Source organism: Nannospalax galili, unplaced genomic scaffold (assembly GCF_000622305.1).
Source record: "Nannospalax galili isolate Female #2095 unplaced genomic scaffold, S.galili_v1.0 scaffold1750, whole genome shotgun sequence".
NCBI lineage: Eukaryota > Metazoa > Chordata > Mammalia > Rodentia > Spalacidae > Nannospalax > Nannospalax galili.
This window is the reverse complement of record NW_008329031.1, coordinates 900,783-915,567: the sequence shown is the minus strand read 5'-3', so window position 1 is coordinate 915,567 and position 14,785 is coordinate 900,783. Positions and strand designations below refer to the sequence as shown.

General features: G+C 39.0%; 1 protein-coding gene across 2 annotated transcripts in view; it reads right to left on the bottom strand.

The window, feature by feature from the left end:
• Dync2h1 (dynein cytoplasmic 2 heavy chain 1) overlaps positions 1–14,785 on the bottom strand; it is a 273,560-nt gene that overhangs the window by 93,171 nt on the left and 165,604 nt on the right. For both annotated transcript variants that reach the window (XM_008829984.3, XM_008829990.3), the window contains 3 exons: positions 8,979–9,110; positions 7,643–7,715; positions 405–565 (listed from right to left, as the gene is read on the bottom strand). In XM_008829984.3, the coding sequence (XP_008828206.1) occupies positions 405–565; positions 7,643–7,715; positions 8,979–9,110 (366 nt within the window). The remainder of the gene's footprint in view (positions 1–404; positions 566–7,642; positions 7,716–8,978; positions 9,111–14,785) is intronic.

The window sequence follows — 14,785 nt, the reverse complement described above, 5'->3', positions numbered from 1 at the left end:
TCAGACTTGGATGAACGCCAACTCAGAGGTCAAGGACAACGAGCTCCACCTCAAGAAGAGCACAACGCTGTACTGGGTGAATTCTGCTCAAAATATTTATGTATTTCTTTCACCTTGGGTCTTTTTGTGCTCTAACAAGTTAACACAAATTTAGTGTCTCTCTCTTAAAAAGGCATTTGTGATTTTACTGGGCCCATCTGGATAACATAGAATAATTTTCCCATCTCAAGATTATTAATTACACCTATAAAGTTCTTTCGCTATGCCCGAGTTCTGGAGCTTAGGGTATGGACATCTTTTGAGGAACTATTTTGGCCTATTACCCAAAAAAGGGCACTTTAGCAACAGGATCTAGTGTAGAACACCACCAGAGACAGGAGGAAACAGTGGCAGCTCACGCTCACCTGGTGATAAGACTCTCCACTTCGTTCAGCACTGGCAAGCTCTTGAAGTTCCTGGGAAGGGTCAGCTCCCGGGGAAATTATTATCAGAATGGGCTCTATTTCTAGTGTCTCTTTGTATAAACGTTTGAGATTCAGAGGAGGCGGAGACAACTCTTTCAGTCCTAAAACAGGTATTAGAGAAATCACAAAAGCAGCATTCATCATAAAAACATCTATTAAAATAATTACATAATATAGATTAGAGTATACTTGTATAAATTATAATCTCACATATAATAATTTTTCACTCTAAAGATCATTCATATACTAGTAACAGTATTTGATGAATGCTTCCGATAGCTACTTTTGTAAGTGCTTTTCATGTAAAATGTCTTCTAATTATCATATTTCTGAAAGTTAGGTGTCCTGATCACCACATGTACCAGCTGAAGAAATTCATAGCCAGACTTAGGGTCTCCAGCTTCCACATCATTTAGGCAAATAATTCATTGTCCTGGTAAAGGATAGAGACCATCTCTTATGGCCATCATACTAATAAGTCAAATAGGAAATGGAGAGAATGCCAGGAGACAGAAATACATGTCCATTTCCACTTGTTACCTGGGTGACCCAGTGCACAGCACTAGAAGATGCTGTGTTTTGGTTTCCCAATTATAAAAGGGCTAGAACAATCCACAAGTACTTTGATGGCAAAAGAGTCTAAGGTGGCTATAAGAGATTCCATTTACTTGTTACCTGTTCTGAGCTAACCATCACACCAAGCAGTTTACTTACATGCTGTCTAAATCACGTAACAACCTTGAACAACAAAGAAAATGTTTATTTTCTGTGAAAGAAAACTAAAACTCCAAAAAGCTGAATGTCTTGCCTAAGGGCACCCACTGCTCAGAGCCAACTGTATTAAAAAAGAATTCATTTGTGTCTTTTATTCTCTAAAGCCTTTCACGAACTATAAAGTCCTAGTCAATAAAAAAATAACAAATTTCCCATTATAATTACATTTCTTTTACTATAAGTTGAATGCCCAAAATGCATGTACTTACTTAAAACCTAAAAATGTCCGCTTCAATAGAAGAGGACATCAGATTGCCTGGAACTGAAGTTATGGACGGTTGTTAGCCACCATGTGGGTGCTGGGACTCAAACCCTGGTCCTCTGCAAGAGCTGGTGCTCTTAACCACTGAGCCATCTCTCCAACTCCATAAAAAAACTTTATTATAACTACTTGACCAAATAAAAAGTTGTTCATTTTTGCTTAGAAATAATATAAGTTTAAGAAGGATGTTGCACTTTCAAAGCATTTGATAATTAATTTTACTATCATAAGGCTTTTAGCCAATGCTGTTTCACCTTAGCTGTCCTAAAACCTTGACCTGAAATGGAATCATTAATGAGATTACTACAAAGAGTCGGTACAGGGTCAAACTCCAAAATCAGTAAGAAAGGCCACATACAACATGATACTATTACCATATTTTTAAGACTGAACAGGTGGAAATAGAATAAACTCTTCCTACAAGTTATTGGAACAGGTGATAATTATGCAGCTAAGCCAGAGATATGCAGAATAGTGAGGAGTGCTGCACAAAGGATGTCCACGCCTCACATGTCCAACAGTCAGCAATCCATCTGAACATCTAGCACGTTACACTAACAGCTGAATGATGCACAGGAGCTAGCCATTAATGTGTGGGTGGAAAACCCAGAGCAGACACATGGTGTACATTCCCCGTGCTGTTCTGCCATTAAGCACATGGAGAGAAAGAGCAGCTCCAAGATGAGGTGGACAAGGGGGCAGGGCCAAACTGCTGTGAACTTTTAATCGTGGATCAGGAATCTCGATTTTTATGAAAGATTTATTTTATTATTTAAGTGTATTGTGTATGTGAATGTGAGTGCAGGTGCACACAAGAGACTAGAAGAGGACACGTGATTCCCTGGAGTACAGGAGGCTGTGAGCTGCTCAACACTGGCATTGAGAACCAAGCTCCTGTCCTCTGCAAGAGCAGTATGCACTGTGAACTGCTGGGCCATCTTTTCAGCCCAGGAATCTAGATTTTATTCTAAGTGTTTTGAGAAGACGTTTTCGGTACTTTATGCAGAAAAGATTTGGATTAGGTTTCAGAGATGATGAAGCTTCTGGAGAGAAAGGACTGAACACGAAACCACAGTAGAGAGAACCAACGAGGAAAGCAGTCCCTGAGTTCAGTGCCGGTTTAAGGACAAGGCTTGTACATCCATGTGTCATATGTTGTAGCTGGGGGACAAGCCTGTAATAAACAGAATCCCAGATGCTAATCCCCACAGAGGAAACAGCATAAAGGGAGGTAAGGACAGTAGGGCAAGAATGCTATTTCATACCAAATACAAGGGAAATCTTCATATAAAAATAACAATGGAGCAGAGCACGGACAGAGCTTGGGGTAAAATCCCCTTGGAAGAAACAAGAGTAACTGCCAAGGTCCTGATAGTCCAGAAGCAGGCCTGCAGCACAAGAGGAAATAGAAGCTAACTGTTACATTGCAAGACAAATGAACTATTACATTCAGGAAAGTAAGTAAGGCATGGCATGAGATCTCAGGAAAAACAGAGCAACAGAAAAAAATCCATGTGACACTGGGTGGATACACAGGAGGAGAAATGCCAACAGAAGCCTGCAAGGAAGAGTACTATGATTTAGTTTGTCTTGTAACACTAGGTGATGTTGGAAACAACTGAAGGGGAAAAAGGACAAAAATCAGGGTTGGAGAGACAGCTCAAGGGCTTTGAGTACCAACTGCTCTTGCAGAGGATTTGGATTGGATTCCCAGCACCCACACAGGCAACTAACAGCCATCCAGTAACTCCAGTTCCAGCAGAATCCGAAGCCCTCTTCTGATTCTGCAGGCATTGCATGACACAGGTGCACTTACAAACATGCAAGCAATACACTCACACACATAAAATAAAAATAATAAAATACAACAATGACTTGAAAGGGGAGAGAGTGCTGATGCGCAAGTGAGAGATTCTGGAGATACTCGAAAGACAGAGAAAACAAGTGAAAGCTCCATAAACCTGAGGTAAGAGACCACGATGATAACTCCAATAGGCTCAAGCAATGCACAGTAAGAAAGCTGGAATAAGTTTTAGCATTTGAACCTAGAGGACTTGTAAGTAAACTATAGAGGAACTGGGGATGGGAGAAAAGAACTTGGGTATTTTTAACTTGAAACACTGACTAGATGCCGGCATAAAAAAAATCAAAACTTCTATGTCAACTATATTAAATGTGTGATGTCTACTGGACATTCATCAAAAGCAACAAATAAGCATTTGGAAACACGAGCATGGAATTCCAGGGACAGAAGGAAGAGAAGAGTCTGCGATTTAGGGGTGACATTTAAAGGCAGGCGTCAGATAAGATCACCAGAGTATGGATGAAAATAATGCAAGGACAGAACCTAGGGCGAGACCACACTGAGGAGCTGCTGTGATATCTGCAGATGCACAGAGAAGCCAGTCATGGAAGCTGAAAAGGAGCAGCTAGAAGGACTGAGCACTGAAGCAAGAAACACACTGAGAAGAAAAAAATGCTTTCGAAGGGAGAAATGGGAGTTTAGAGAGAGGGCAGGAAAAACAGAGAAGTCATCAATGGATAGAACAATACAGAAGCCACTGACCACCCCAGCAGCATTGTGAGGGATTGAGGACTGAAGTCCCAACAGACTGGAGAGAGTCAGAGTTGAGGGAGTGGGCTAGCTAAGGGTAATGGCGGGAACGGTGAAGTGCATTCACATTTGAGGAGGGCGTGAATATTAAGTCCCAGCCACAGAAAAGAGCACAGAATGAACTAGTACAATGTGGCTGGTTGGGATCTGGGCAGAAATAAAGGATTTCTGTCACACTGTTTCTGTTTTCAAAAAAAGCACTAATAAAAGGTCATTTCAATTAAGCAGTAAACATGAGGCCAGGTGTTTTCCTACTACTATATGCCAGGTGTAGCTATTCAATTTGGGAATGTTAAATATATCAGCTACAAGATAAAGTATGTCATAAGCATTTCTTAACACAAACATTAGTAGTTAATTTAAAAAAGTATTTCATTCTATACAATCAAAAGGTACTGCTCTTTACAAACTAATGGTTCAATCATCAAGTACATAAATATAAAAACTAGTTAAAACAAGTTTCTTATAACCTGACTGTAGTGTACTTCACTGTTTGGTGCCTGCCCCCTTCTCCCACTACTGCGCCCACCCCTCCCGTCCAGGAGTCCCTCCGAACAAGTGCAGACTCACATATTTCTGGCGCATTAGCTGAAGGGTAGACATGCTGCCCAAGTGAACAAATCAAAGCTTTCCATAAGATTTCTTTTCACACCAGGTCTCTCTAGTAGCCCATGTTGACCCTGAATTCATAAGGTTAGCATCCTTACCAACCAGAATATGTATACCCCCTTGAGACTAAGGTTAGCATATAAGCAGAAATTAAAAATAAGATTCTGAAAGCCATGTGAGAGGCAGAGAAGGATGACAACATAAAGGGCAAAAGAGAGGAATATGTGTGGAGGGAAAGAAGAAGCTAATTGTGAACACAAGACAAAAAGGAATTCTCTAGCTGTCCAAGTCTAGATCAGTTTGTCCCAGAAGTCAGCACACTTCTTCCCAGCTGAGTACTCGTGCCTTAAGCCAATGAAAATCCTTTTTCTTTTCAAGTGAATTTGGCATGAACATTGTAGATAAATATTCTCCTTTAGGACAAGAGTAAAAGTTCTATGAAAAACTTATGGGTAGGGACATTTCCTGGCCACATGGAGCTGAAGAAAAGCAGATTCCTCTCTCCCCTCTCCCTCCGTTCCCCCTCTCTTCCCTCTCCTCATTCCTCTCTATCTTCTCCTTTTCTCTCCCCTCTTCCTATCCCCCCCCTTTGAGTACATATATTCTTATAGAAGGTGAAGCAGAAAACAAGTGTCACATGAAAAACTGTGTTGATGGATTTTATGGAGTAAATCATGCCCCGTCCAATGATATTTTAAAAGTTTTAATCCTAGTACTTCACAATGTGACCTGATGGAAATAAAGGCTTTGCAGGGGTGATCATAGAAGTGAGCAGAGTGGGCCTGTACCCAAGGGTGTCTGGTATCCTTGTTATGCAGCCACATAAAACACACGGCAGGTGACAATGAAGGCATGAATTTTACTAATGCCCTGGCAAGTCAAGGAGCAGCAAAGATGCTGGCCAGCCATCAGCATCTAGGAAGAAGCAAGCCTGGACCCCTCAGCAGGGTTCAGAGGAAGGGAAACCTTGTAGCATCTCACGAGAACTATGAAGACTATAACATTCTATTGTTCTCAGCACACAATGTGTGGCACTGTCATATGGCAACTCCAGGGCAGGCGATAGCGGCACTGGAGAATGCGCGTCTGACACAACCTTCTCTAAGACTGAAGGAGACTTTTGTGTTAGCATTCCATCAACAATTATCTTTCTAAATTGGAAATAAATCTGATTCCATAATTAACAGACATACTGGCTTCAAGCTGGGCTTGAATTCCATCATCTGCTAGCTCTTCGATATTGTTTCCACATCTACAAGTGAGTATGAAAACAGCACATCCTCACTAGACGGCTGTAAAGATTACGGGAGCCAGTGGAGACATGGTACCTAACTAATCTCTGGCATATCAAAAGAGCTAATTAGTTTTAACTATGATAGCACTGTGACCTTTCAAACTTAAATAAAAGAGGATGTTCTCTAGGATAAAACTGGTCACCTCACCTAAGAGAGAATTCTCTACACAATATTCCATTTTACCCAATTATAAAGGCTAAACATACTAACAAGAAAGAGATTATTTAGTATAGTACTGTTTTTGAATGATAACAGGAGGTCTATTTTACCAATTTTAAAACTCCTGTGTTATCCTGTTTACATGAGAAATTCTAATTTAGAAAAATATGCATATACTATTAAGCTTAATTTATTACATGTAAGTTATAATTGAAAGTTTCTCTATATAACTTCATATATATACAAAAATCAAAAAAAAATGAAGGACTTCTATTAAAAAACTGTCACTTCTATTAAAAACTATCATTTTAATAAAACCAGGATTTTTCAATTCCAATATAAGTCTAAGGCTCCTCTCATTTAGTACCAGTAAAGATTTATTAGCCTCTTGCATTACTGTTTTTTAAAAATGTTATTTATTATTTTTATTTTACGTGTATGTGTGTACTGCCTGCATGTAAGTAAGTGCACCCATGTCGTGCAATGCCCATGGAGGTCAGAAGAGGTTGTCGGATCCCCTGGGACTGGAGTTATGGGCAGTTGTTAGCTGCTGTGGGTGCTTGGAGGTCAGAAGAGGTTGTCGGATCCCCTGGGACTGGAGTTATGGGCAGTTGTTAGCTGCCATGTGGGTGCTGGGATTCAAACCTGAGTCTTCTGCAAGAACAACCAGTGTTCTGAACTGCTGAGCCATCTCTCCAGCCCCACACTACTGTTTTTTAGGTAAATTTGTTTTCATACATTTTTTCCTTCTGTATTTTTGAGAGAGTCTCATGGAATCCAGGCTAACCTTGAACTTGTTATGTAGCTAAGGCTAGCCTTGTATTCCTGCTCCTTCTGCCTCCAGCTCCTATGGGCTGGGATGACAGTTGTGCACCATGATAACCAGCTGTTTTCATACTCTCCATAATGGTTTTTGCAAACTTTTCTTGCAAAACTGAAATTATTTCCAAATAGGTATAACTTAATTCTTTGAACAACACTATCTGAAAGACTTAACACAACTGTAGTCTGAAAAGCAAATAAATGATCAACATTTTGTTTAGACAAGCAAAAATTGCTAATTTTCCTTAAGTATCTGTGAATATATTTTATCATAACTTTTTCTATTTAAGCATGACTACAGATAATATCTTACAGTACAAATTTGCCACAAACATTTGAATATCTTCTTTGTAACCCTCATAATGAATGAAAATCCAAAATGCTTTCATAACAAATTGTTAAAAACTACTTTTGCCTTGCTAAACAGGATGTCAATTATGTATTAAATTTAATTCAACACTGCATATAGTTGTGTCCAAAACAGAATAATACCTATAGATAAGAAGAGATTATGAGATAAGGAAAATGAATAATGAAGAACCTCAAACATGCCTAAACTAAGGTCAGCATAAAAGAATACAGAAGTTAAAAAAAATCATTCAAGTCAAAGGTGTAGTTTTTGAAAGGCCTGGACTGGACTTACCCAGAGTCCTACAGGCGAACAGAGCCATGGCACTCTGCAGTCTGTCTGGCCGCAGAGCCTGAACGACAAGCACCTTAAAACAAAGTGGAGGATTTTGTACATAACAGACTTTTCTTAGCAGCTTTAACTAAACAGTAGCTAATGGTTACTAACTAATGCTTAGAAGAATACATAAATATGCCATTGTTACACAGTACCTTCTATGTGGGAAACTGTCATAATAGGTATATAACTGACTTCTCTTTAACATCAAAGATTACTGAAATCCACTTGCTTCATTAAAACCATTATCTAAAGTAAATGTAGGGTCATAAAGGTCTTCAAAATCCAATGAACAGTCAAGCGGGATGCAAAGGCGGCTGCATACACAGAGCACGTCTAGTGACACCTTGTGGAGGACCAGGAACCCTGCCTGCATCTTACATCATTATGTTTCTGCCGAACCCTGTATGTCTGTGATGTTCCTTAGATGGGCAAATGCTCATTTCTACGTTTTGCAATTTGCTTTTCTAAAAGTACATCTGGTGAAACATAATTCACTGTACAGGAAAACAAAAAGAAATTAGACTCCTTAGCTAACAGTTCAGCGAAGAGGTAAGTAAATCAACTGTTTTCTAAAGTGTCAATTTCTAGAGAGTTCCCCCACTGTAAGCCATCTGCCCAGCCAAAAACTGAAGGGGAACCTGTCAATAGGCTTCATCATTCTATTCTGGAATGGATTTGTAAAAATATTCTTTCCTCAACATTAAACATTTTCCTTAGAAAACTTTGGAAGAGAATGATGAATCTATACCATTTATAGCTTAGTTGCTTTTTAAAAATTTTTTAAATTTATTTTTAAATATTTATGTGCTTTGCCTAAATATATGTAAGTGTACCACATGCAAGCATTGTCTGTGGACACCAGAAGAGGGCATTGGGTCTCCTGGAACTGGAGTTATGGTAGTTGTTAATTACCATGTGAGTGCTGGAACTGGTTCTGCAAGAGCAACCAGGGCTCTTAACCACTGAGCATCTCTCCAGCCCTATCTTAGTTGATTTTTAAAGACTTGTTTTCCTATTGCAATATTCCACTAGGACTAAAGACAGAGAGACCAGCAGGGGATACAGTGGGGGACACTCCACAGAAATGTTGCCAGGACTCTGATAAGGTAGACAAAGCAGAAACCCCTTCCTCCCACATGCCAAAGATTATATTATGCACTAAGGTTATATTATACGCTAAATATAAAGGTTATATTAAACACTAAAGGCAAAGCTTTCATCTAAATGGCATCTCAAGGACAAAAGAAATACCAAAGTTTGGTTTTTTCATTTGGATAACATTAAATTTTACCTGCTGAAATAAAGAAACCTTCTTTGCAAGAATAGATGGAAACTCTTGCTCACACATTGAGTGACCATAGTAAGTACGCCAAAGCGCTGCATCTTCAAAGCAGAGGGTCTGGTAGAGACCAGGGAGAGCAATCTAAAATGAAAATTACCACATGTAATCAGTTGCAAGCAAATACATGCACATGAATATAACTTTAACAAAAGCCAGAGAAGCCAATGGCAGTAGTTACTAACAGACGCCTACACACGTTTTCTACTCGTGTTGGCTTCCCTCATCACTTATGTGTATGCCACTGCATGGCCACTCCCCCAAATTAAAGCCAGTAGCAAATAAAGCACTTCCAAATTAGTATTATATCAATCGATACCTATAAGAAATCTTTTCTCTACACAAAAACATCTGTGCTTGGCTATCTATCTCCACCTTGTGGAGAACAAAAACACTGTCATCGAAACCGAGTACAAATTTTAGGGATTACCACAATTGAGCTCCACGTAAACTGTGAATAATTGTCCAATTTCATAACAAGAATGCTCTTTGACCAAACCCTGTTAAGGCTCTACTGAAGCTTCTTCTTTTAGATTTCAACCTTAGGCTTCATGCCTTTCCTTGTGAATCCAGTTTTAACAAGAAACTTGCACTATCAGTTTAGCAAAAATCCCTATCCTGCCTCTTATCAAAGTCTTCACCCACCCTGGACCACCTGGTTGGCCTTCAACAGAAATGCAGCAGGATGGGTTGGGGCAGCCCTGTCTCCTGCAGTGCTTCCTCCTGGGAATACTGATACCTGTTGTGCATCCTTGTTCATGGACTCTGCCTTCCTGCTTGTCCAGATCATCTTCTCAACTGAGTTCATTCCCCCAACTGTAATAGGTTTATAAATTTTTTTAAATAAAATTTGCCCTACCTTCTGTACAACTCTGGCCTTTTAAACAACAGCCAGTCCTTAAGGATGTTTAGAAAGGAATCAAGGGTAATGGCAGTAGCCTCTATTGTTTTGGAAGCCTCTTGGACCTTTTCCACCAACAACTCAAAGGTAGGCGTCCCATGCCCGGCACTGGGGTTTTTGTTAAATAGTCTATGGCTCTTAAGGAGGAACATTATGGCTCCATGTGGCACAATTCCGTTTAAACTATATGTGTGTATATACAGACGCACACACAGACACACCATATGTATTTTAAGCAAACTTAATGTTTCTCTATGGCTTTTATAAAGATCCTAAGAGTTATTTGTATCTCCTTCCTCTTTCTCCCTGTTTTACCCTCCGGTCTCCTCTACTCAGTTAAGAGTCTTCCCCCAACTTTTCCCTTTCCATTTCTTATCACCTGTGTCCTACTCTACCCCTCTCTATAATTCAAAGGTAAGACCATACTGTTGAAGAAATTACATACTTTGGACCCAGGACTTGGGAGGAATCGAGCCGGAAATGACCAGGAAGCCCCTCCCTGAGGACTGGCTTTCATAGTATGAGACACTATGCAGGTTGCCAAGGGAGAAAACCAATCAATGATCCCATCTGGCTGTAAAGTCTACAAACCACCGACTGGTCTAGCAAGATATCCCTAATGGTGCAATAGAGGAACTATTATCTTGGGGGTAACCAATGGCTGTCAAATTAGACTTAAGGCCAACTCAATAGGAGGCAATTCATGCCTGGTACTGTAAACATAGCCAACTCCCTGAGGCTAGAGAAGTTGTAGACACTAGAGAATGTTCTACTGCCATCTCCCTAAACTGTACAATTTCTAACCATATTCTCAATACTCATCCTTACATCCACGGTGTCACTCTCACCCCTCGTCAAAGGAGCTTCTTTTTGCAGCAGACAGTGGCAACTACAGAGATCCACAACAAGTCAAAATCCAGAGAATAAATGAACACAGGGTACCCAGCCTCAACTGATACATCTAAAATGCAACCCTCACACTGAAGAGTCTAAGAACATTTCAGAAAAGTGATAGATAAAAAAGTAGCCAGGGCTATCCGAACCTTAACAAAAAGGAGTCAGAAAGATTGGAAGAACCAAAAGACCAGGATCCCTGTTGCTGGCTTCCATCTCAGAGATCCACCTGGCTCTACATCCCGAGAGCTATGAATGAAGCCAGGTGCCACCCCATCCAGTTTCAACATATCCATTCTTAAACTCTGCATAATGGCTTGAGTAGAGTAAATCACCAGTAACTGCTAGCCAGTTTTACTGTGTTTATCTGGGGCTACTTAAATACTGAGTTGCTGTGAGGAAAAACAGAAGGGAACAAGGAATCAGATTTTGGAAAAAAAATTTGTCTTTGCTCTCTTAAAAAGATAATCTGTCCTCAGCCATTAAAACATAAATCAGGGAAGGTGGAGATACCACAATAATACTTTGGCTCCTTAAACTGAGAAAACTTTTTTGTTCTATCCACAGCATTATCACATAGACCTAAGTAAGCTGCACATACAAAATGTCAAGAGAACTAAAATATATAAAAATCAAAATGTCCTTAACAGCAGAAAAGAAATACTTTTAATGGAGGGAGGAGAGATGGCTCGCTGGGTAAACTGCTATACATGCATGAGGACACAAGTTCAGACCTGCAGCACACAAAAAAAACGCCTGACACGGTAGGACACCATTGCACTCTACCTCTGCGAGCTGGAGACTGGAGGATCATGGACTCAAGTCGATCAGTGAGGTCTGGGGCCAGGGATAGACCCTGCTTAAAAAGTAAGGTGGGCTTTCATAGTTTTCACTGAAAAGTCAGCTGTAATCCTGATGGGTTTTCCTTAATATGTAACTTGTATTTCTTTTGCAGCATTTAGTATTGTCTCTTTGTTCTGAACGTTCAGTGTTTTAACTATGATGTGCCAGGGAGAGTTTCTTTTCTGGTCCTGTCTATTTGAGGTTCTATATGCTTCTTATATCTGTATGGGCATGTGTTTCTTTAATTTGGGGAAATTTTCTTCTACAATTCCGTTGAAGATCCGGTCCATACCATTATCTTGAGATTCTTCTTCTTCCTGTATGCCTATGATTCATAAGTTTGGTTTTCTTCATGGTGTCGCACAATTCTTGTATATTCCATTCTTCGTGTTTTCTTAAATTTTTCATAATCTTTGCTTGAGTGTTGTAATTCATCCACTTTATCTTCCAGTCTCGATATTCTGTTTTCCATTTCATTCATCCTATTGGTGAGGCTTTCTCCTGTCGTTTCTACTTGTATTACTGAGTGTTTCACTTCGTTCTTCATTTCAGCCTATGTATTCTTCAACATTTCTAACTCTTTTCTGAATCACTGAGTTTATTGCTATCTTCCTTCAGTTCTTTGACGTCTGTTTGTATGTTCTTTAAATTCACTGAATTCTGTTATGTTTATAATTGTTCTTCTAAATTCTATGTCCTGCGTTATCTCTAGGGGGTTCTCATTGTATTCCTCTACTATGAAAGCCAGAACAGCCTGGATCCAAGTATTCCCGGTTCTAAATGACCACAGTTGCCAACTCACATTACTTTACCCAGGCAAAATATCTATTATAGTTGAAGGGGAAAGAAAACTCTTCCGTGACATAAATAGGCTGAAAGAATTCATGTCCACAAAACCAGCCCTTCAGAGAGTTCTTGAAGAAATACAAAGAGCTTAATTAAGAAAGGAACGACTATACCCAAGGGGTTATGGAAAGAATTTCAATGAAGGTATAAATGTGGAAATGCACAGCTATATCAAGAACGTGAACAGAAATAAAAATGACAGGATTATTGAATAATGACAGGATTATTAATAAGTTCAAATATCAATGGACTGAAATCCCCAGTCAAAAGACACAGACTAGGTGAATGGTTTAAGAAACAAAACCAATCTTTTTGTTCTAGGCAAGAAAGCAAGAACAGGTGCTATTTTAAGGTGAAAGGATGGAAAAAAATGGTACTAAGTAAGTGGTACTAAGTGGTACTAAGAAAACAGCAGGCATCGCAATTCTAATATCTGATAAAATAGACTTTAAACTAAAACCAATCAGAAGAGATAAAGACAGCCACTTCATTCTGATCAAAGGGACAATAAACCAAGAAGATATTACTATCATGAACATATATTCACCAAACTCTGGTGCACCCAACTTCATAAAAACAGTACTACAGGATTTTAAGACCCAGGTTAATCCCAAATCATTAATAATAGGGGACATCAATACCCCATTGTCTCCATTAGATAGGTCAACAGGACAGAGACTTAATGGAGAGACATCTGAATTAATACCATATATCAAATGGACCCAACAGACATCTACTGAATATTCCACCCAAGCACCAAAGAATATACTTTCTATTCAGCGCTCTATGGAACCTTCTCCAAAATCAACCATGAACTGGGGCACAAAGCAAACCTCAAAAAAATAAAAAGAAATTGAAATAATTCAATGCATTCTATTAGACCACAATGCAATAAAGCTTAAAATCAACACTGGAAGAACCCCAAGTAATGAACACATGGAGATTAAACAACACACTCCTGAATGGTGAATGGGTCAAAGGAGAAATTAAGAAAGAAATAAAAGTATTCCTGCAATTAAATGAAAAGGACAATACAACACAAAAAAACCACTGGGACATGCTGAAAGCAGTCCATAGTTTACAGCTCTAAGTGCCTACATCAAAAACTAGGAAAGAACACAAATAAATGACTGAACACTGCAACTCACACACTTGAAAAGCAGCAACAAATGAAACCCAAACCCAGAAGACAAGAAGAAATAACAAAAACCAGAGCAGAAATTAATGAAATAGAAATAAGGAAAACAATACAAAGAATCCACTAATCCAAGAGCTGGTTCTTTTAAAAGATAAACAAGATTGATAGAACACTAGCCCTGTTAAACAAAAGAAAGAAAGAGCACCTCCAAATCAACAAAAGCAGAGATGAAGGGGAAACATCACAACAGATACCGAAAAGATACAGAACATTATAAGGGAATACTTTAAAAACCTACATGCTACTAAATTTGAAAACCTAAAAGCATGGGAACCACCAAAACTAAACCAAGAAGATATTAACAGCTTAAACAGACCTACAACACATAAGGAAATTGAAACAATAATACAAAACCTCACAACTAAGAAAACCCCAGGACCCAATGGATTTACAGCAGAATTCTATTAGACATTTAAAGATCTACATCCAATACTAATTTATTCTAAAAGACAGAAATGAAGGGAGAACTTCCAAATTCCTTCTATGAAGCCAGCATCACTCTAATACCAAAGCCAGGTAAAGATACAACCATAAAAGAAAACTAAAGACCCATACACTTAATGAACACAGATGCAAAAATTCTCACGCAAAATACTTACAAACCGCATACAGACACACATCAAAAAGATCATCTGCCATGATCAAGTTGGCTTTATCCCAGAGACGCAGGGATGGTTCAATATATGTAAGTCAATAAATGTCATAAATCATATAAATGGGCTCAAAGACAAGAACCACATGGTCATCTCAATAGATGCAGAGAAGGCCTTTGACAAAATTCAACATGCATTTATGTTCAAAGTCCTAGAGGGAATTGGACTGGAGGGAACATAACATAAATAAAGCCATATATAACAAACCCACAGCCAACATCATTCTAAATGGAGAAAAACTGGAAGCATTCCCATTGAAATGAGGAACCAGACAGGGCTGTCCACTATTTCCACTCCTTTTTAATATAGTGCTTGAAAGTCTTGCAAGAGCAATAAGACAAGAGAAGAAAATTAAAAGAGATGAAATTATCCTTTAAGAGGTCAAATTATCTCTATTTGCAGAAAATAAGATGTCCATAAAATA